Source organism: Hippopotamus amphibius, chromosome 11 (assembly GCF_030028045.1).
Source record: "Hippopotamus amphibius kiboko isolate mHipAmp2 chromosome 11, mHipAmp2.hap2, whole genome shotgun sequence".
In the NCBI taxonomy this organism is placed as follows: Eukaryota; Metazoa; Chordata; class Mammalia; order Artiodactyla; family Hippopotamidae; genus Hippopotamus; species Hippopotamus amphibius.
This window is the reverse complement of record NC_080196.1, coordinates 52,770,068-52,794,653: the sequence shown is the minus strand read 5'-3', so window position 1 is coordinate 52,794,653 and position 24,586 is coordinate 52,770,068. Positions and strand designations below refer to the sequence as shown.

General features: G+C 37.5%; 2 protein-coding genes across 9 annotated transcripts in view; both read right to left on the bottom strand.

The window, feature by feature from the left end:
* Positions 1 to 10,670, bottom strand: part of NEK10 (NIMA related kinase 10) — a 267,865-nt gene extending 257,195 nt beyond the window's left edge. For all 3 annotated transcript variants that reach the window (XM_057700444.1, XM_057700445.1, XM_057700446.1), the window contains exon 1: positions 10,605 to 10,670. The gene's annotated coding sequence lies outside the window, so the exon portion shown is untranslated. The remainder of the gene's footprint in view (positions 1 to 10,604) is intronic.
* A 4,672-nt stretch (positions 10,671 to 15,342) lies between these two features.
* SLC4A7 (solute carrier family 4 member 7) overlaps positions 15,343 to 24,586 on the bottom strand; it is a 115,494-nt gene continuing 106,250 nt past the window's right edge. For 3 of the 6 annotated variants that reach the window (XM_057698268.1, XM_057698264.1, XM_057698265.1), the window contains 3 exons: positions 22,353 to 22,450; positions 19,509 to 19,616; positions 15,343 to 17,600 (listed from right to left, as the gene is read on the bottom strand). In XM_057698268.1, coding sequence (XP_057554251.1) covers positions 17,519 to 17,600; positions 19,509 to 19,616; positions 22,353 to 22,450 — 288 coding nt within the window. In that variant the 3' untranslated portion in view covers positions 15,343 to 17,518. The other 3 variants (XR_009047923.1, XM_057698266.1, XM_057698267.1) reach the window with 3 other exon arrangements.

The window sequence follows — 24,586 nt, the reverse complement described above, 5'->3', positions numbered from 1 at the left end:
CACACCCTGGGACTCCTCTCCCTCACCTGGCCTTTAAAAATGCTTTGCTGAACCGCATCAGGGAGTTGGGGCTTTGGAGCACTAGCTGGACTCCTTGCTGGCCCCAGCAGTAAAGGCTACACTTTCCTTCACCACAGCTGGGTATCAGTAGGTTGGCTTTACAGTGAGTGGACAAGCGGACCTGAGTTGGGTTCCGCGACACAGGCACTGCTTACTGGGAGCAAAGAGACTCCAGTAGCTTAAGCAGAGTCTTCGCATAAAGAGAAACAGGAGCAGAAGAACTTTGAAGCCAATACCTGGGGCACACAAACAGTCCTTAGGGATGGGGACTCTGTGGATGCCCACATCCTCCAGGGATGGGCGGGGTGATGGGGCTGCAAGGGCCCAGCTGCAGATGCACATGGAGCAGAGTCAAGGGCAGTTCCCTCCAGCTCCCACTCTGACTTCCCTGAGCTCTTCCAGCGCATCCCCCGCCCCCCCCCCCCCCCCACACACACACACAGGTCTCACACTCTCAGGCTGGCTCCTTCAGGTCACTCAGCCTCAGCTCAGGGGCCCCATCCTTACTGAGAACTCCTCTCCATTCGCCCCGACGTGCTCACAGTCCCCAGTCCACCCTGTTTTATCTCCTTGTAGGGCTCATCGACATCAAAGAACTCCTAGCCATTCACTGGGCTCTGGCACTAGATCATAAGCCCACGCAGGCAGGGACCGTGTGTGCTTTATCCCCGCACAGAGACAGCAAGTGGCACAGGGCAAGCACAGTGTATGAATTCAAAAAATAGTTGTGTCACAATCTGTAAGGAGTGGCTCAGGTACTGTTACCAAAGTTTGTGAATTATTTGCTTTTTAACAATTACTAGAGACTGTCATACAAAGTGAAGTAAGTCAGAAAGAGAAAAACAAATATTGTATATTAACGCATATATGAGGAATCTAAAAAAATGGTACAGATCAACTGGTTTGCAAGACAGAAATAGAGACACAGATGTAGAGAACAAACATATGGACACCAAGGAGGGAAACTGGGGGCGGAGGGTGGTGGTGTTGGGGTGGGATGAATTGGGAGATTGGGATTGCCATATATACATTACTAATAAGAAAAAAATATCAAATTGTACACTTTATGCAATTTATTGTATGCCAATTATATCTCAATAAAAGTTCTTAAAAAATAATTACTAATTTTGGGATTAGAGCCTCCCTTGACTCTCCCTCCCCCGACAGGCCTGGTGCTGCTCCTGAGAGCCCAGGGCAGTCTGTACCCCACACACTGCAAACTGTGCAGAAAGTGTGGCGACTGCCAGACAACTCTCTGAGGCAGGACTGGGCCTCCCGTGTTCACCAGACACATGGTAGGCAAACAATAAACATTTATTGAATAAAAAAATTAATGAAAGGATGAATAGATAAAATAATTATTTTTTAAAAACCAATGTCATTATTCTTTTAGTTCAAAAACCTTTCATAAAGCTTCCTTATAAATCAAATTGATGGATAAGTATTTGTAATGTTATAATATTGAACACACTCAGGGATGATCTTTTGGAAGGAAAATTAGAGTCCTATATAAAATAATACTCATGAACAGTGCTTCTCAAATTAGCCATAAAAGTTTTGTTTTGTTTTGTTTTGATTTCCAATCCATTATGGACCAACACTTTTGGTCCATATCCTATTCAGCAAAATAAGCCCGTCACTGATCATGTTCTTGGATAGCACAGCAAGGTCAAATTGCTATAAACCTTTCTCAGGGCTTGCTCTCAATTCTGTACTTCTCTCTCATGGACCAGTAATGTACTAGTCTGAAGGCCACCTGAATAACACCGGCCAAGGTAACTGAGGGCTCTCTTTCAGAACCACTGCCCTACATACAGTGCCTGAAAAGACTAACCCAGTCGTTGTCAGTTCCAGGAAAACCAGGGGAGGGTGAGAGGGGCTGAACGCAGACTCTCCATTGAAACCCAAGAGTCCTATCTCTCTGGGGTTCTCTGTACAGTTTCATTTGGAAAAAAAGGGTTCCACAGCTAAAAATAAAAATAGAAAACCACTCATTTTCTAACATTTATTTTACAGATGAGATGAGGCCAGAGCTTATGACACTTGCCTCACAAACACTTGTATTCACTTATACTCATATGGGGATTTTCCTTTGATTCTAAATGGAAGAGATGAAATTTAGTACTTTTTCTTAAAGCGAATGGGTATAAAAGTGAAAGAGTATATATAAAATACAAGTGCATATTACTTTAAGAACAGAAATGTTCAGTATCTTTCCTCTGTACCTGTCAGTCATGGAACCCAAATACTATCTCAGATTAGAGAGACAAGATCCTTCCATACTTTATAGGAAGTCAAATGGTTTGGTGTTTACAGCTCTAGTTAAGTACAGGCATAATCACAGTTCTGACTCGTTGAATTTTTAAACCCATTTTAAAAAAGAAACTCTCAAAAGTAATTTCTATCTCCTGCTGTCATCTGAAATTTGGGTTAATACTAAAAGAAAGTCCCCAGAGACACACACCTCACTTGGTAATTGCAGGGTAAACACATATGACAGAGATATATCCATGCCATGGTAAACTTAATTGATTGTAATTAACCTAAATTGTGCAATATAAACCCACTAACTAAATAACATGGCGAGCATTTGTGGTACGGTTTTCAGATTATCTGCCCAGAAATTCCTTTCTGTTCTGCAGTTGCCTTAGCTGCTTGAGAGATCTTTAAATGGCCTCATCTTTACTGAAGATAAAACAGAAAAATTATTTGATTCATTTTGGAAATAGCTTCAGATCCCACAAATACATGGTTCTTCCTTCTAATCACTTAGGTTGCATCTTTGTAACTATCCCATTTTATTTACTAGCTTTACTAATGGGCAAAAAAAAAAAAAAAAAAAAAACCAGCACTTAGAACATAATAGCAGTAAGAGTTTGGCACAACTAAGGTTAATTACTACTTTGCTATATCAGTTTTATTATTTTTGAAAAGGCACTAAAATAAAGTGCCACGAACCCTACCACAAAAGAAAGTTAGAACTTCTTGTACCAGCAACAGAGAGTCCTTCTTTCCTTGGCTGAATGACAGCTAACACCCATGTTAGATGTCAAGATGTAGTCTGTCTGTGCTCAGGTAGGTATTAAAAACTTAGAGAACTTTCAGCCCCACAAATAGCTGGAAATGCAAAATGAAAAATCATTGCTGCAATTCCTTTATATATTTTCTTAAATCCCTTTAAAATTTGAAAAAAAGTGGTTAAAATAAGATAAATTTTTTTAAAAAGATATAATTCACATAGAGCAACCAGAAACAAGGAAAATGTGTTAAAATGTATTGGTTAAATGCTGTTTTCTCAACCTTGACATTGTACCACAAGCTGCTAATGTTACAGGAAGCTGAGTGGAGGGTATATGAGAACCCGCTGTATGATTTTTGCAGCTTTTTGCAACTTTCAAGTTATTTCAAAATAAACACTTAAAAGTTCATTGGGGGATTTCCCTGGCAGTCCAGTGACTGCCACATTTCCACTGCAGGCAGCACGGGTTCGATCCCTGGTCAGAGAACTAAGATCCTGCACGAAAAGTAAAAGTGCATTGGCCACTGGGGCAATTTATTTAAGTAAAGTGCTCTGAGAATAAAGAATTTCCTTCTACAAAGAATAATTGTACTTAATTTCACAGATATAGGTGCTTGGTCTTTTCAAACTGTGTTTTAGAAAATTATAAATCCTGCACAGAAAGTGTCAAGTTAAACTGAACAAATCACTGGAAAATAAAACATACACACACATTTTAAAAGTAAGTGATCAAAAAGTCAAGGAACTCCTGTAAGAAACATGACTTGCTCATACTGCAGCTCACAAAGGGAGTCTGGCTCTCTGAACTGTGGGCTTCATTTTATTCCTTATATCACATTGTTACTGTTCCTCAGTGGGAAGTATGTGTGGAGCTAGCAGAACAGTCAGTTATTACAAGACAGAACCTCCAAGACCATCTAGTATCAGGGGTCTAACACCTTCCAGACCCAGGAACACCTGTAAATGAATGACAGGAGCAAAGTAGATGCCTGAGCTGCAGAGCTTCAGTGAAACCTGAGAAGATACACCCTCCTTAAAGGGGCTCAAAAGCACATTTAAAATGAAGCAAAATAAAAGACACCTGCACAGGACAAACAAAATAGATCTACAGGTCCCCAGGTGCCCATCAGGATTCAGTGCCCTTCACTGAATGCATGAGGAAACTGAAGCTCAGAGAGATAAAATGTGTCTGAGACTACACAGCACTTTCAGGAGTAGAAGCAGAACAGAGTCCAGTTCACCTTCAGGGTCTGAATCTTAAAGGCAACTCAGAGGGAGACAGGAAAGAGATAACTGGTTGGCACTGGCCCTTAGCCGAGGGCAAAGGTTGATATTATAACAAGTGACGCTTGCATAATTTCACCTCCTAGACCCTGGCGTGCTTACAAACACACATCCATTCACCCTGGTTCACTCATGAGAACTAAGTAGGTGATATATTTTAATACCATCATGTGGTGCCAAAGATGCAGTTGCTACAGAACTGCCATTTGCAGAAGTGGCATCAGCAAAGGGCAAGTATTATTATAGCCTTGCTCCTGAGTCAACAGACTTGACACCTTCCTTATGCACAGTTTATTCTTTAAACAATCTTCTATTTTCTGGTTAAACAAGCACTTGTGGGTAGAAGAATCAAAAATAAGAGTATTCTCACTGCCTCCCACTCATTCCCCTGAATATTTATTGAGCACCTGCTATAGGTTAGATACTCCCTTCGGAGTTTTCCTTCATCTTCTGGCGAATACTAACCCAAGGTGGACTGAGAGTGCTATTCCAAAGTCAACTAGAATACATGAAGACAGACACCAGTATGATTTTCCTATTTTCAAGCTTTATTCCCATTTTAATTCATATCTTTTGTGATAAAGGGCAATGCCTGCAAACAGGAGTGGAGTTCCTATAGGACCCCTCCTGCCATTGCACAATATTGGTGACTGTCTGTGCTCACGCCATGTGTGTGGCTGCTCATGACAAGCTGTGGAATACGTCTCTGTCAGAGCAAACGAACTTGAGACCCACATAGTAAGTAGTGATATTATAAAAGGGAGAAAAGGTCCAGATGGTATGAAGAAAGAATTTATATTAACCAATCAATGAAAATAACTAGAGTAGCACACCAAATTTCTCTTTATCCACTGACCTCCAAACAAAGTAAGATTACATTCAATTCTCTGTTTCTGTGTGACAGAGAAAGGTGACAATGATATTCATTCATTCCTTCAAGAAATAATTTTTGATCTCCTCACATGTGCCAGGCACTGAGAATACTGTACTGAATAAGAAATGGTAAAAAATGCCTTCACCGAAAGACAGACATCATGGAAATAAGTCATGATAATAAGTGAGTATGGATTCAGCCCAATCCCCTAGACCCTCAAAGAATAAAGACAACACTGGGTAAACACAGTGATGTTCCCAACAACTGGTGGCACCGAATTACTTTCTGAGCCATAAAATAAAATTGTTTCATCTAATAACATTTCTTTTAAGTGCATTTTTAATTTATTGTGCTCTGACTGTGCACAAGAAGCCAGTGGATGCTGCAAAAACACCCACCCATAACTCAGCATGTGTGGGAAATCAGAAATATGTAGGTTAAACCACATGAAACTGCTGATATTGGCTTTAAAGAAAAAGAAGTTTCTTGTGGTTCAGCCTAATACAAGGGATTAAATAAGAACTAGAAATGTCAAAAAGCAGAGGAAATTAGTTTCCCAAGGAGATTATAAATTGAATGAATTTAAAGGAAATAAAGACCACTGTGGGCTGAAGAAAGACCCCTGTGGGCCACACAGAAAGGTGTACATGATGGGCCATGAAGTAGGTCAGCGAGAATGGGTAGGCCAGGGAGGAACACTCCAGGGGATGCACAAAGGGAGGGAGGCTAGATCCTGAGAGTGGTTTCGGGAGACAGGGAGCAGATGAGCTGGGCTGGAGCTGATGGAGGCCTCCAAGGCTACAGCCAACTCACAGAACAGAAGAGACTCAAACAGTCTCAAGTCAAGAACAGCCCTTGGGCATGAACCTTGGAAAAATGGAAAAATGATACTTCCTCTTCCTAAGGCCCTTACTCATTACGTCACTACTTTTCTACTCAATACGGTACCTGTCCGCCCACTTCTCTCCATCCTCACTTGCTAGCACCCTTGTCCACATCATCGCCCACCTGAACTACAGGAACCCCTTCCTAAATGGACTCCCAATCTCCAATTCCTCTCTTCCCAACAGCAAGAAGTCTGTTCTCCACACAGCATCAAAAGCACCCTTATTATGGTACAAATCTGACCAACTGAGCCTTCGTGGGCTTCCCATTTCTCTTAGCATAAAATCAAAATGTAAGGAGGCATGTGAGGTATCCTGTGAGATGAAGCCTCTGCCCCCAACAGTTCCACTCAGATTTGGGCCCTGAGTCCCTGACCCAGGCCTACTTTTCCTGGACTCCCAAGACCTTTATTCCTGGACCCAAGGGCTAGATTAGTGCAGAAAGGCCTGGAAGTTTCATCCATCTCAACTCAATATTCATTCTTTAAGGAAATTTTCACTGGCCTCCCTGCCTTGAAGCTCTTAATAAAGAGGCAGATTCAGGCAATAATTCCATAGCTATGCATATCTGTCTCCCTTAGTTTACTATGAACTAGTCAGGGATGCAGATGACGGCCAGTGTGCCCATCCCCCGCACGCAGCAGAGCATCGCTAGTTTATAACAAAAGAAGCATTCAATAAATGATTGCCAAATGAATGAATGAATGAATGAACAAATCCCAAGAGAAATGTGATTGGGAAGCTCCAGGTATAACTGGAAGATCACTGTTTACAGATGGAGAATAAAGATCATGAAAAAACTATCAGCCAATGATACGTTTGCCCCAGCTGACCAACATCTAGTTATTACTGAATGTTGATTTGACAAAAACCTCTTTAAATACACACAGAAGCCACAAAGTAAATAAGATACTCGTGTTAAATATGAGCTATGTCAAATATACATGAATAAGATAATATCATTTCCTACAGGAAAGATCAGTATTCACGTTTACATCAAGGGTAGCACACACGCACACACATTATATGAATGCTGTGGTCTCCACTGATGAGAGCTAACAGGCTTGGGAACGTGAAGTCTTCCTGTCACACGCCTGGGATGCAGGTGAAAGGAGCAGCAATGATGGAGGAGACATGGTTGCCACTTGCCCACTGAGTGACCTCGTTTACCTAAAAATAGACGTAATAATATCTCCATACAACATGGTAGTTGGAACTAAATAAAACAAAGCGAAACTGCTTTAAAACTGTCCAGGGGAATTTCCTGGTGATCCAGTGGTTAGGACTCTGCCCTCCCACTGCCATGGGTGGAGGTTCGGTCCCTGGTCAGGGAACTAAGGTTCCCGCATGCCATGCGGCAAGGCCCAAAACAAAACAAAACAAAATACTGTCCATAGCCAGCTAAGTTGTTATTATAGACAATTGTTTTAAACACTATCATTGGTAATATTACTACTACTTGAGCTTGAAGAGCTTGTCGTGCTTATTTTAATTTATTTGCTTATACTTACTGACTTTGGTTTACTGATGACAAATACTAGACGTAAAATGAAAAAACGTTTTATTTTAATGTCACAAATTATCTTCATTTTAATTCATTAACCTGATGTTATTTCGGGTTTACTACTATAAGCATTTTGATGTATTTGTTTGATCCTTAAACAACCCTAGGACATGGCTGTGTTGTTATCTCCAGCTCACAGATGAAGGAGCTGAGGTGCTGAGTTTCAGTAACCTGGCCAAGATCTCATATCTTGTAACAGTAACAACAACAATAAAAGCAAGTGTTTACGTGGGGCTACTCTGTGCCCACACCATTCTAATTGCTTCCACCCATCAACTAATACAATTCTCCTAACAAAACTATAAGGCAACTACCTTTACTATCCCCATTTCACAGGTGACAGAACTGAGGCCACAGAGGTTAAGTACTTTGTCAAGTCACAGAGCTTTAAATCCCTGTTGGCAGAGCAGGAATTTAAAGCCAGGCAGGGCCTTCCTTGTTAACTGAATGCTATACTAACTTTGGCTTATTGGTGCCCTTTATCCAGCTTTCTATTTGCTGAAATGAATTTTCTAGGTAAATGTTTATGACCTTAATAATCAAATATTACTTCAGGCATACTTTTCTCAAATTAACTAACAATTCCCTGTCATTTACGCAAAATGCTCTAAATACTGTGTAACTTTTTCCTGATGACCCAGGATCAACGCTATGGCTGCTGTGCTTTATCCATTCTGCCTTCTGTTTTTATTTCAGTTTTTGTAGGAGGGTTTTTTAGTCTCTCTTTTAGATATGTGCTGTTTGATTGTCATTTTGTTGCTTTGACTCTCTTGAGGGTTATGAAGCTAGACCCCCCTGTCAACTGTAGCTATTCCTAACACAAGACTAAGCAAGCACTGAGCTGAGCCACCCCCATGGATGTGAGTGCATGACCTTTATTATGACTGTTGCAGATTTCAGCTGAAATGAAGGGAAGTCTGACCTATGTATATGAATAAGCAATCATTTTACCAAATGAGAAACCATCTATTTTATTCAGTGCTTATTTTCATGGTTTTTTTAAAATCACACGTGTCAGGTGGATATATGAGTATACAGAGTTCACTTTCCTGTGGAACACCAAGTCTCAAAACTGCAAGACTCATTTTCAAATCCAAGTCACATACCTGTCCCTAAGGTGACACTTTCTACCCCCCACCCCCCATCCTGCTTTATTTTTATCTCAACTTATTTCTCTCTCTCAGGTAGAACATAACAGAAACAGCTAACATGTACATGGTACTTCCTACGTACCCATCACAGTTCTAAGAAATTTGTCTCTACTGATTCATGTAATACTCACAGCAACCCTACTTTATAGGTAAGGAAATTTATGTGCCAAGGTGAAGCAACTTGGCAGAGGCTGCATGTCCAGCAGTGGCGGAGCTGGAATTTGAACCCAGGCACCTGGCGTAAGATTCTGAGTTCTAGGGCAACCAGTCCTGGGCTCTCAGGACACAGGGACTTGGTTTTGCTCCCTGCTGGATGCCCAGTAAACTTCTATCTCCTTTCCACCTCTCCAAGGGCTTTACTCAGTCCACTCTGACTCTGGCCTCAAAGTCTGACCGGCTCAGACAGGCAGGGTGACATTCCAGGCCCTTCTTTCACCTACTTGAAACTTTCCGGGTTACACATTCTTGTGCCCCGCGGGTGTCTGGCAGAGAGCCCTGGATGCATCAGACAGTCCATTGGTTCTCACTGAGTGAGTCTCTTACTCACTGTGTCAGAGCTGTCAATGTGCACAAAAGTTTGTGGTCAAGTAGTATAGTGTGATTGGGTTGTAGGATGATGTCCTAGAAATTGTACTTGACTGAATTAAAAGATTGATTTTCACCTTTTGTGAGCCGACCATGGAGATTTCACAATTCCAACCTTCAGCGTTTCTTTTACTTCTTTTTTAAGACTTTATTTTTTAGGGCAGTTTTAGGTTTACCACAAATTTGAGAGGAAGGCACAGAGATTTGCCTTATACCCCCTGCCCCCACACCTGCAGAGCCTCCCTCATTATCAGTATTACTCACCAGAATAGTACATTTACTATCAAGGATGAACCTACATTAACACATCATAATCACCCAACGTCCATAGCTCACCTTAGGGCTCACTCTTGGTGTTATACATGCTATGGGTTTGGACAAACATATAATGACATGTATCTATCATTGTAGTGTCACACAGAGTATTATCACTGCCCTAAAAATCCTTGTGCTCTGCCTATTCATTTCTCCCACACCCTCCGCCAACCCCTGACCACCACTGATCTTTTCACTGTCTCCGTAGTTTTCCCCTTTCCAGAATGTCATATAGTTGGAATCATACAGTATATAGCCTTTTCAGAGTGGCTTCTTTTCTTAGTAGTATGCATTTAAGGTTCCCTCATGTCCTTTCATGGCTTGATAATTTCTTTTCAGCAATGAATAATATTCCATTGTACCACAGTTAATTTAGGCTGGAGGTGGAGGTTTTCAAGTAATCAACAGACATGTGGTGCCTGAAGGCATGGAAACGTACAGGCTCACCCACGTGGAGCAGAGAAGCAGAGGGACTGTCAGAGCCGCATCATAAAACAAGGAGAAGGCAGAGAAGCGACGCCCATAAAGCGTTTTGTTAAGAAGCCTCCAGAGGTGTAGGAGCAGATTGGAAGAGAGACACTCAGGCTTCCTGTAACCAGAATAAGTCCTTCATGGAACTGAAGGGACCATCACGCATCGCTGATAGCACTTTCCCACCATTCGTCCGCCAACACCAACCCATCTGTTATGAGATAGGCTCACAGTGAGTCCCGCACGCCCGACAGCACGCACTCTCCGCCCTGCCTCCTGCCTAGGGGGACTCACTCCGAGGCCTCGGGCTGCTCCACAAGCACCTGCGGGCATCTCCCTGGAGACGCTGCCTGAAACCACGCGCCAGCAGAGGAAGGCCCGCTTCAGCCCCACTCACCGCGCCCGAGGGTGGGCCCCCTTCAGGCCAGGCTCGAAATCGCCCTTCTCATCGTGTCGGATGCTGTCGCGCTGCTCCGGATCGGGGGTCCGTCCTCCTCTGCCCCAGCCCGCGCCTAGTCCCCTCCACCTCGAGGGCACGGCTGCCCGCAGCACCGTTGGTGCTTCAATCAAATCCTCCTTCCGGCAACCAGCCAGTGCGGCCTGAACCAATGCCGACACCTCTTCTTCTGCCCGCCGGGCGCGCTAGCCAATCAGGGGCAGCCGTGCTTCTCCCTGCCGGGCGCCGTGGCGACCAAGACGCCGGCCTCGGGTTGCCGTAGCAACCGAAGACGCGAAGGGCGAGGCCGCTGCGCGCCGGCGCGGCGGCGGCGCTGCGGGGCGGGAGCGGGAGAGCTTGAGCTGCCTGCTCACCGCGGCCTCCAGCTGCCTGACGCGTCCAGGTTTCCTAAACGCTTTAGACTTTTCTGGACCGGTGTGCCAGCCTTCAGCATTTGAAATAAAATGGGTGGGAGAAGTGTTGAATTTCAAGAACTGCTATGGGCTAAAAAATAAGTTATCTTCCAAAGCAGAGATTTGGTTCCGAAAGGATCGCCGCTGCCTGCGGGATAGCTTTCATGTACCGCGGAGACACGATGGGGACACAGTGTGAAAGTACGAGTGGCCTGGGTGGGACACTTGTCACTAGTTTTTTTTTTTTGTGGTGTTGGGCAAGGATCTTCGCCTTTTGTGAAAGTCTGAGGATTCTTTTTACTGAAAAATTTTGAATTTTATTAAATCTTTAAAAAAATATTCAACTTCACATTATGAAGCTTTAAAAAATAAAAAATATTGAGCGCTTATTTTGTGCCAGGGACTGTTCCAAACTCTTTCCTCGTTATTTCACTTACTCTTCACATCATCTGGTTATTTTTCATCCTAGTTTATAGCTGTTAACGTGGAGGCCCAGCATGGCAGAACTAAGTGAGGGCAGCAGGGGAGAACCTCCAGTTTCAGTCTAGAGCTCAGCCTTAATCACCGTGTTGCCCCTGAGCAATTTAAGCCTAGGACCTCCTCAGCCCTATCTTCATATCGCTCCACATGCCCAAGAGCATGTCTAGTGTGGTGATTCAATCTCCCAAAACTTGATTTAAAACGAATACTGTGAATGCTTCTCTCATGTTTCTCTGCTTTGAATAATAATGAAAAGTAGGCCAATGGAATAACACACTTAGGTTTGAGTACTTGAAAATGTATACATTTAAAATTAAAATAGTAAGGTACCATTTTGGAAATATAGAAAGGTGAGATGAAAGTCGAACTTGGGTGAATGGAGCATAACTAGTTAAACTTCAGAGAACAGAATCACCAGAAATAACATCACCATTCAAAACACAAAAAGTTGACAGGGGAAGGCAGACTGATGCTGAGTAGAAAACCTATTCTCTACAGTGTAGAATCTACAGACACTTTAAATATTAAGCAGGAGACAAAATTACTCCTCTGAACTTTTCTTCATCAGAATATTGAATGTACTTCCCATCTTTCTCCTTCTCTGTCTTAAAATAAAACCTTAAACCAACGTTTTGGCCTTCCCTGAATGTAACGTAAAGTCACACAGAAGCACGGGAGACAAGGGGCTCTGCAGTAGAGGATATGGTAGGGTCCAAATTTGTAAGATCTAACCATTCCCTTCTCGTGCTTTTTGAATACCCCTTTTACTAACCTAAAGTGAATCCACAGATAACGTAAATTACATAGTTCAGAAGTAAGACAATGTAATGTCATAACTATAACATAAGAAAAGATTAAAGTAACAAATAGATATTGAAACAGATAAATATTCAGAATCAACAAGACAAAAAAAATCCCCAAATTTCTAAAATACCCCTAGACCAATGGTCTAGAACAAACAAAAAAACGAAAACAAAAAAAAAGGGAGCGTTTTAAACAGACACACACTCTGAATGGAAACAGGAGAATGCTCTTACAGAACACAGCACAAGGCAGAGCACAATTTGAAGAAAATGCAGAACTTAAGTTTGAAAGAACAGCAGACAAATAGAAAGGAAGGTTTTCCAAATAACAGAAATGTTTTCATTAAAAACAGAGATAGTGACGTAAGGTCACAGAAGTATATGGGAGAGATCACATATACCTTAAGGAGCATGATCAAAAACGAGTGAGAAACTCACTATTTCCTTTCTTCTCCCCACCCCCAACCCACACAAAAAAATCTCAAAGTTCTGTAGATGGGAATAATAAATTGACAAAAAATATTTTTTTCCTAAAGTAAATGTAAACAATACTTTCAGATGAAATTTCCAAAACCTTAAGCACCTTTCCCCATCTCAGTCCCACAAGATTATCAAATTCATTGTGGGCTACCAGAAACTTTATAGTGCAGAAAACACAGGAGGAAAATGTTACATACATGCCTAATGAAAAACAAGCCAAGGCCTGCCATTTGCTATTACTAAAAAAATTTCATGATGAAATTAGCCATTAAAAACAAAAAAAGATAAACAAGCTTGAATCAATGAGAATCCAGTATTAACATGCTCATTACATATATTGCGTAATGTGATGTGTGCTTATTACATATCACATTGCAAAATTCTATTCTAAACAGATGTGTCTTAAAATAGGGAAAATAATGAATCAGCCTATCTTAAAGGGCTTTAATTTTGGCATTTCTTTCTCAAAAAATCAGTGTGAAACACACTATTTTGTTTCGTCTTTTCTCACTGTTTCCTCTTCTCTGTCTCCTGCTTACTGAAGCACATGAAAATCAAGAGGCAGGAAACAGAAATCACCTACTTTTCTCCATCCCCTATCAGTTCTCATGAGAAAGACATGCAGCTCTTCTAATATCAAAGTGAAGACAATATTCAACAACTGATTCAGTAGACTTTTATTGCTCTTTCAACTTCAATAACATCTCCAAAAAATAGTTTTCTTCTAATATTATGAAACGGATTTGAAAAGCAGGATTATTCACATTATAGACTTGGTAGATACTTGTACTTCATATAGATGAAAAATATCAGTTCTACATTTTAAATGTTTAATTTACTTTGGATTTTATTATAAAAGAAAATATTATCATTGTATAATTATAAAAGTCATAAAAATTAGAACTGTATTGTTCTTATTATACCAAGCTACCAAACACTGTATAAATGAACAATAAAATTCAATTTCTATTTATTTAAACGCAGTAAACATTGGAAGATAACCCCCCTATACAAAATAAAAAAACTTTTAATATGAAAGTAACAAAAGAAAAGCCACAACACAAAAATCAATCAACACATAAAAATCTGATTAAAAAAAACAACTGTTAACAATTACTCTAAGTCAACTGTGGAAGTCAATATATGCTAATTAAATTAAATTTTAAAAAATGATCCATTTCCAACTATGTTTTCCTACTATTGACACATTACTTTTTGAAAAGTTAGAAAAGAACCAACTTTACATTAAAATTGCCAAATTTTGAATTATGAACACTATTTTAAGTTCCAAATGTCTTAAAGTTTACTTTCTAAAAAAATAAATAATTGTTGGACTAAACCAAAAGACAGTTCACACAGTACTGCTGTATATGATTGACAATGATGTGATCTACATAAATAAATTTAAAACATTAAATTATTTAATTTAAACATTTTTGAATTACAATGCTATATCAATGGCTTACACATCCAAAATCTGAGCACTTTAAAACAGGATTCACACGTTGAGCACACTTACAGAACTGACGTACATGATACAACTCTTTAAAAGTAGCAAGCTCTGGTGTCATACCTCTGTTTCATAAACAATTTTTTTTTTACAGAATTTTGAACCTGCTTTTGCAAAAGGAAAAAGTTATAAAGCTATTATATATACACTTTAGGTATATGGAAGAAACAAATGTTTTTTTAGATGGAGAAAACAAAAGTTAATAATTTTGGTTAAGAAATCTGCTTTATAAATACATGCATTAGCACATAAAAAATTCTGTCCTATATATTTTATAGGCTTGGCAAATATGAACAATGATATGCCACAGCTTTTTTAAAACAATTTGAGAGATTTATGATTGACATCATTCACAGATGCATACTCACATATACAACACCCATTAGAAAGATTACGAGCCTCACTTCACATATCTAATATCATTAGAGAATATATAGCATCATCCTTTTATCATAAGGAAGTTACTAGTTCATTGTTTTCTCAAAAGCTGCAATTTTAGAATGAAATAGCATTCAAAAGAAAGTAAATTTCAGATGGTCAACATGAGGATGTATTACAGTCTTTGTAAACAGACATCTATCAATAAATAACATAGGTGGAGGAGAGAATGTCCTGAGGTGGCCCTGCAGCCAGGGTACTCAGCAGCACTGAGCTCCATCCTGGAAACCAAGGCATGTGAAAAAGTGCGGGGCTGTTTATATGAATTTATTTTATAAATGGAATATGCACAGGTTTAATTCTTTTGCACCTTGAGGTAAATCAGTACATAGCAATTACTACTGCTCATCTATACCTGTTTAAGGCGACATTTAAAAGCAATATATGCAGTAAATTATTTTTTCACTATCTTTAAAAGAATGCTATCCATGATTGTTATTTTTCAAAAATAGTGGGAAAATATCATAACCACATAAAACAAGCTATGACTTAAACATGAGTTACCTTTGCTTTTCAATGGAGTAGTCATATTAGATCGTTTTGTAAGTCAAGTAGTCAAAAGAAAGCAGATTAGAAACAGAGAAAAACACCGAATGCAAAGCATTTTGCAAGTCATGGTTCTTCAGGCACGGGACAACTAGTATTCATAAATAAAAGCACATAAACACTATGATCCCAGGTAGTTTTCAGTTTAAATTTTAAAATTACTTCCTGTAAAATAAGCATTTTTGTTAACCCTATGACATCCAGACACAAGGGAATGGTGTGAGAAAGTCCTCTTGTTTAGGTTCATCAGGGGAGTTTACAAAATCACAGCAGCAAATACTGGGGTCTTTGGAGATGATTATGCTGCTGTGAATAAAAAGGAATCACTTCCATGGAAGCTCATAAACAGTAACAAGCACCGTGGGTAATACTGTCTCATCAAGGGCCCATAGCATCTCTATTCTTTAGGCAGTGCCAAATGATGCCGGCTACATTTTCTAAAGAAAATCAGCTACATTTCCAACCTCCATATGAGCCAGAAGTTGAATCCATTATTTTAACTAGAAATAATTTTATCAGTTAAGTAGTTTAGAATGGATTGTTAAAATATCAGCTTCTGGCATTGCTCATGATCTTCTACAAGATCAATTCTTCATACTTTCTGTACTTTAATTACAAACGATTAAACGGAGCATCAGAATTTCATTAAAATTTTCATCCTAAAATTCATGTTATTATTTTCAATATTTCAGTGGCTTCTAAATACTCATTTGGTTTTTAGAAATCATCCTCTTGCCAAGTCAGTTTCACAACCCCATTCATCCAGTCCTACAGGCTCAACAAGAACGACATTTATTTATTTCATATGGAGCTATTTAAAAGTATATAAAAGATGACTAAAAAGATTTGGTAGAAGTTAAAAAAGATAGCTCAGAAAAGCAAAATCTAAATAAAGCATACAACCACAAACTAGGAAGAATGTCATTAATTTGAACTATACATAATAAGTCTAAATTTCTTTTAAAATACAAATATGGCAGTGCTTTATATCAAAGATGTAAAATCTATCAACTGCTTTCAGATAATAAGCCATAAATGCAAGTGAGCACCAACTATTTACATTAACAATTTACTCTATATTTGTTACCTTTTCAAATGTTTATATAATATTTAAGCATCATATCAATTAAAATAAATAAAATATTTTAAAATGAAATCACATATAACAATCTATTAAATATTACCTATACAACACAAAGAACATAAACAGAAAATGAAAGGTAATTCTTAATAAAGTAACACTGATCATAAACCCACTTAAGAGAATTCTGACTCCTGATTATTTAATCATACTACTTATAATATAAAAATAATCAAGAACTTGAACCTGATACAAACTAAACCACATTTTAAGTAAAAGACAACAGCAAAGGCAGAGAACAGAGTGGGCATTTGGGGCTCTAACAGACTACTAGGATTCAGAAAAAAATTTCTACAAAGGCAACAAGATTTATTGTAAATTGGTATTTTATAGCTGTTGAAATTCATAAACTAATGAGTGGTATGGGAGTTAAATTATAAAATCACCTGCAATTATACTTGTCTATCAGAAAGGAAACCTAGATGTGGAGGTTTTAAAGTTTAAAATAAACTTTTAGGACATAAAGGTCAAAATCATAGTTCTCATCTAGCAAGTTTCCACTGTTCTATCTCTATAGCCAAAAAGTTCCCGTCACCTGTGACACATGATGGACGTGCACATAACACGATACCCTCACAGCAGCCAGGACACCACCGCACCTGTGCCCCAGCCCTGGCAGACGCCCTGCTTGTCCCACAAAGCACTAGCAGAAGGGGAGTAATACGGGAACATTTCTAGTAACTCAATGAAGAAATTTAAACACGTATCACTTAAGGTTGGTATGGATAGCCATTGATGAACAAAGAGATTTAAAGAAAAGTAGACTGAATGCATTTCCCCACATTTTTCTACTGCAGAAGAGAAAAAAAATTTCCAACAGAAAAATAAATATTTGAGTAAGAACCATGTACCTCACTTCCAAGAGACCATTTCATTATATGCACAGTCTCCATGGTGCTCCTAACAAACCTCAAACACTACTTCAAAAAACCCAGCAGTCATGCATAAATGGCATGACACACAATATTGTTATATACAGTGACATGAAACACACACATTGTACATACACACACATATATATGTATATATATATCTCTATATAAATAATTCCTCTTGGTTTGATTCTATAATGAAGTTTCAGCATCCATGTATTTCTTTGTTGGTTCATCTTCAAAATTTATTTTCACACTTACAGGTTTCTCAGGGCTATTTAAAACAAAGAATGAGAATAAATAATTTTGAAATGGTTAAATATCACATTCAAACACAGCCAACAGTAAATATCCACAACAGCCTTTTAAGATGACTATTAATATTATAAACACACAATTCGCTATTACTATCTTACTGCTTTCTTTTCATATCAGTAAACTGGAAAGGCAAATATTAAAAAGCCTTAGTTTTTTTAATAGATATTTTTGCCACTGGAATTCACATTTTTCCAACAACTGAAGAGGAGCTCCTTAAAAGTTGTATGATGACTATGTTTGACTTAATAGTTTTACTTTATACATGAACAGTTGTAGCCTATGACTTTTATTTTACTGACAAATTCATTAAAAATTAATCTTTATTAATATAGATAAGCATCAAATAATTTCCTGTAAAATGTAACAAATTTATGAACCTTATCTCCCCAAATCTGGTTCACAAATACAAGATCAAAATACATATTCTATGTTTTCAAGTTAATATCAAATACAATGATTCCATGTATATGGATTTAATTGTTAATTGATTTAATTGTAACATGAATATCTGGGCTTTGAATTTTTTCCAAAGTAGAGAAACACTATGGTTTGCTGCCTCCTCCAGACAAAACTGAAGGAAGATACCCCATTTTTCTGCTGAACAACATAACAAAACATATCTTTCTTCCCATGTGATTTTGAATTGAGGGGTACCTGAATGAAAGGCAGAAGTATAAAAGGCAAAATAATATTACAGTACGGTCTTCATATTTATCTTAACTATACTAACATTCTGGGCCAGGGGTGCTGACAAGGTGTAAAATTACTAAGAGCAAAACGAGTATCTAGTGAAATTCTGGCTGCATGAAATAATCCAAAATGACACAACGTTTCACTTAAAAGCTTTCGAAATCAAAGATAGAAGTAAAGGAAACAGTTTAGCTTAGAAAATTAAAACTCAAGAAATGACGAGAGAAAATTAAAAGAAGCTGGTAATACAGAATAAGTAGGAGCAAGGTTTTAAAAGAAGGTAGGGAAAGATGGAGAAAAACCTAATCAATCATTATCAAAAGACAGTTGCCAGAAAGACAACAACTAAACAGAAATAGCTGTGTGACTGCTTGCCTGGAAAAATTTTAATTTGACACCCAAGCAGAATATCCTGACACCCAACACAGTTGTCTGGCACAAAGTGTACACCAAAATAAATACCTGTTGCCTGTGAATGAGTACTCTACAGGATAATACCTAACTTCTCCAGAGACCTAAGGGATTGAAGTGCTAATGATCATCAAGCTAGAATTCCTGAGGTTTAGGTCATGAAGTGAGGGGAAAAGAAAGAAAAAAGGGTTATTACATAACAAGATATATAAGGAAGGGGTTATTAAACAGTTGTGTAATACATGGTCCATTATAAAACTGAATGGCCTTTGCACCCACGGATTAAATTTCTTACAAATATCTTCTAGGAAAATGTTCACCTCACCAGAAGAAATAGTAGGCTAAAACAAAAGGTCGGTTTTTTTTTGACCATCAGAAAGCATGACTGAGGTAGTGTTCTATTTCAATATTCGATCCCTAGTAATTATCTTTCTTTATATGGTTTCTGATCTTTTATATATTTACTCCATATGTATATATTCATTTTTATTACAAAATAACTCCAATTCTTTTTTGAAATAAGCAACTATAAATTTAAAATATAACAAAACAATCAGTACCTATATCTGCTTCCAGTATACAGTAAAATGATGGATAGATGAAAGAAGGAAGAAAAAGAGAAAGAAAAAAAGGTTGGTTTTGTTAAATAAAGAGAATATAAGTTATGTAAATTGAGTTAAATTCAATGGTTTTCCTAAATAGCTATCCATAAGTAAACTGAAAGTTGGCTATAGTTAGAAAATGCATAAATCATTACAGCTACCTCGTGTTAGATCTGGTTACTTTGGCATTCTCAGTATTCATGGACAGTGCCTTCCACTGTGCAGTTTTGGCCATTTCATCTGATATGTTAACAACTGAGGGATCAACACTGAAGAACAAATACACTTTCTGGTTAGTATTCAGTACTTGCAAAAGCATTAATATTGTCATTCTTATTATCTATATAATATTTGCTTTCATCAACTTTAAATTGAGAAAACTCTTTGCCATGCACTTAAACGAAGGTCTAGCAAGGTATGAGTATTTTGGAGTTCCATTATAAAGATCTCATGGGGAACTGCATCTTTCTTTATAATCAGAAGTAGGAATAAGACTAATTAAATTGGCAATGATGGTCACAGGTGATTATCTTGGTTATACATATACTACTGAAATAACAAAATATTAATGTGCTTATAAATACAAAAAGAGATATAGCCTCAAGTCAATCAGAAAACTTTTATAATCTGCACAAATTTCAAGTGCAGCAAACAACTATCCAAAGTATATAAAGAAAGATTACAATTAGGAGTAAAAAAAAAATTTTTATGGCTTTTAAAAATCATTAAAAAAGAATTCCAGGAAAGGGACACTTTAAAATTAGAAATAAAATACTTCAGCAGATAACACACAAAAAGGTTTATAAGTACTGCTTTTAGCTGGTATTACCATATCAGTAATATTTTTAGTTTGAAGGTGTTACTACATAAAATTTATCAAAATCCAAATACTGTCCTTTCACTGTAAGAAACAAATGTAACCATTCCATGTCTCTGTGAAATACTGCAAAAATTATCTGAAGACCCCAAATCCAATAATTAAGATATCCATAAATAATTTTGGGCTCAAAGTTGTCAGTCACAAGTAACATGAAAGTACTAGGAAGTTAATAGAAATGTATTTGCAAGTACTTTTTCTTCACTAAAAGGAAAACATTTCATGCAAATAAGGGAGAAATACAAATGTCAAATTAGATGTTAAATTAACAATGTGGTGGCAACCAGGTTATACATGACTCAAAGAGCAGTCATTTGTTCATACTTCAAATCTGCACGTCGTTCATGATGTAAGACTGCAGAAAAGAGAGACGCAGCCACTGGAGACTCTAGGAACGGCTGCTTTACCAAGTCAAAGTTTTAGAGGTGCACAAATCTGGATACCCAAATTCACCATTGGCAGAGCCATCCACCTTGACCCTGTCTACCCTAAGAAAATGTTTCTTTGCTCAGTTGCCAACTTCAAATAACTGAAGAGAGAAATTCTTGAAGCACTTTCTACCTTCTAAATGTTCTCTAAGCAAGAACTTTCCCATTAGTAGAAATTGAGACCTTTTTTGAAGAAAGTATACATTTTGTTTTTCCTCAAAATAAAACTACATGGGGAAAATTTTGTCTACATTAAATTATTTTCATATTTTATAGGACTTTACAGTTTCCAAATGCTTTCATATGTTATCTCACTTCATTTTCATGGCAAGTAATTCAAAGCTACTTAAGATTTAAAGTTCTGGCAGATAAATAGGTCAGCCACTGGCATTCTGGATGTCCAAGTTTTAAGCAAAATGGCATTAACCATGGCTCATATCATTTAAAAGACAAAAGCAAATATACATATACCCATTCTTTTTGTTAAATATCAGAAGTGTAAGTATGAACTCCACTTAAATTTGTCAAGGTCCATGTGTAATCACTGTGAGGAAGAGATAATGCAGGATCTGCAGAAATTAAGTGGCAAACAATCTCAGCAAACTGGTGAGTCACCAGCAACTATCATGGCACTTCCTACACTCTTTTTAGCAACAAAGTCAATATATTAATTCATTTAACAAACATTTACAGAATCTACAGAAGCAGAGCACTATATTCAGATATATCAAAATGTCTATACTTGGCATTTAATTTAAGGTATATGCAAATTTGAGGGAAAATCATGAAAGGTGACAAAGAATAATACCAATGATAAAAATTTATAGTAAAAAGTATTAGAGAAAAATTACCTGTGAATTCATTTATCAAAACTAATCAACATGTACAAGTCTAAATGTAACCTCTGTAAAAACTATAAAGATAAGTTAAAAATGAAAAAAGGTTGAAGCAAGATAAATATCAACAAACATTTTCCATTAACTGGTCAAGGAAGGAAACTATATACATTCTAAAACTGATTTTTTTTTATTATAAATGGCTAGTCATAAATAGAATAAATGTGTAAAAGTAAGAATCATATGTGTACATAAATAACAGAAGTTTTTAACCTAAAAAAAGCTTATATTTTCCAACCTCTATATTTAGTTCTTAGATTTAAATATAAATCACCAAAATCATACATGATAAACTATATATGAAACATTAATTCTTCCCCAGTATGAGCCTTCTACTGCTAACGGTCAAATCACACCTTTGGAAACTGCAGGAGAATTCTAGGGACTCTATACACAGTCACATGTGGGAAGGTTATCATCACAAATATTTATTTTCCAGCACACACTGACCCCAGCCATAATGAAAGGCAGAGGAAAAAAAAAGGTATACTACCGGGAAAATGGGAATATTCTAAGACTGATTTTTAAACTTCACTGAAACAAAAGAAGTGATGAATGACAAGACAATCTCTGTTTGGCATGGAGGTCAAGGTCTCCTTCACTCCTGCCTGTAAGTGGGGAGGGGAACGAGTCAGTGACTTTCTTTTCCGCCTACAGGAAGACCTCCTTTAGCCCACATGTCAGATGCAGTGTTTGCAATCTTTTAAAAAATATGTATCATGAGTTTAGAGAAACATTACACGGCATATTCATGCACCTGACATGTAAATGAAGCACATTTTAAAGGATGAAGCTGCATCTCACCTGTATTTTAGCGCCTTAACTGGAATCTGCAAGAGGCTTCCCCCTTCAAATGGAAGATGCACAGTATCTTCACCAGCTTGAAGCATTCGCTCAGCTTCCTTTAAAACATGATGTGAAGATATTACTTTCCCCAGAATATTTCCAGAAGGACCAATTAATATATTAACATCTTAAAGAATTAGAAAACCAAACTGACAATATTATTTAATCTGCCATGAGTGAAAATTTCATTTTATTATCATGAACACATACTTGTAACACAAGATGAAAACAACTGCTTGTTTCTACTAAAGGTTAATTTTTTAAAGGTTATAACTTTCATCTCTGTAAGTTAATCATTAATACTATTTAAATATCAATTCAGCTACATCAATTTTATTATCATTTATTACATAGGTATACAATGAGCGACAAAATTTTGTGAAATCTCATGGCTCTCGTTACAATACAGTATAGCAAAACCTCACTTGGATAAGGCAGGGTTTCTCTATCTCAGCAATACTGACATTTAGATCCAAACAATTTTTGTTCTGGGAGGCAGTCCTGTGTGTGCAGGATGTTCAGCAGGCCATTAGATGCCAGTGACAGCCCCTTTCTAACCATCAAAAAGTCACCTCAGGTTGGAAACAACCTTAGCTAAGAAACATGAGCCAAAATCATCACACAATTTTAATGGGGAGGGAGGGTGGGCAGCATAGGAGACACGGAGAGAGCATTCTCTCTTCTGTCTTACTAATAGAAATCACACTACTTGGGGGGTAGCAATGCACCTGGCTTTAACAAAAGTAATAAAAGATAAAAAAAAAAATAAAACCTAAACTAAATTTCCCAGCACTACTTGCAGTTCAGTGTGGGACAAGTGGAACATCCTGGGAGCCATTTCTAGGTGGCAGGGTGGAGCCCCGCCCCCGCCTGCCTCCTGTTGTCTCTGATGCTGACATGACAGCAGCCCTTCTGACACATCAAGGGGTCCTGAGGACGGAAAGTCTATGCCGGGCTGGGAGAAAGCAGCAGAGCCCCTGATAACTCTGCGGGGCCACCACACCAGAGCACTTACTTGCAAGATTCCTTTTACAAGAGAAAATAAACGCTTGTGTTTAAGTCAGCTTTCCTTTTGTTCTGTGATACGCAAATGACCTTATTGTAACTGATACAGGAAGTAATAAGCAAGCAACTTTACCTAAGTATTTTATAAATAAATTATATCCTATTTGAAAAATCAGCAAAAGCTCACAAACATTTACATACATGCTTTGAAGGAAACAAAACTTAAAAAATTTGGAGACAATTCAAATGTTTCAATTAGTGTCCTAATCAAGAAGTCAAAATTATTGTTGAAAAATAAACATAAAACCAGTAATTTTGCCATAAATCAGCACTGAATAATCAATCCAAACCATGAAAAAATGCCAACAAGCCTTAAACGCATTTGTCTGCAAAACTTTAATGTTTTTTCATAAATACTATGCAATATAAGTCATAAATTATGCTGATTTCTCTCAAAAATTGGGAAAAAATCAGCAATTTTTCAGATCTACTTAAATAGGACCACAACTTTTAAAAATGTGTATCTTCTTATCTTTGATTTTCAAACAATATTCTAAAAGGGAAAATTAAGTCAGCTACTAAAATTAACAAAATCATCTATGCTACATACTCAACTGTCTATTTGTCCTTCTTACTAGGTTATAGTATTAAGCTGGTTATTAAAAAAAATCAAATTCAGAATACTCATGTAAATCTCAGTATACAAATCAACTAAGGATACGTAATATTGAATATAGAAACTAAAAGTTTTACTATACTTTCTGTAAAAAGATATTTACACACAGTCCTTTTTGTCCTTATGTTGGGTTGGCCAAAACCTTCATTTTGGTTTTTCCATAAGATGTTATAACACCTATGTTTTCCATAACATCTTATGGAAAAAACCTGAGTGAACTTTTTGGCCAGCCCAATATATGCCAGATTATTAAAATGCTGTTAAAATTAAAATGTATGTTAAAATGTACTTACATACATTTAAGATTAAATTAGATGGAAGACTATGATGTAGAATTATTTTGTGTTACCTATGTTTTAATACTGGTAAATTCTCCTGACTTGATTTAGTATATACATGATATGTAATTTTTTTTTTTTAAGTATTTTTTTGTAAGGGCTAATAAGGGCAAGTTGTTAAAATGGGTAAGAGCCTGTGTTTAGGACAATCTACCTACTAATCCCTCTCTCTC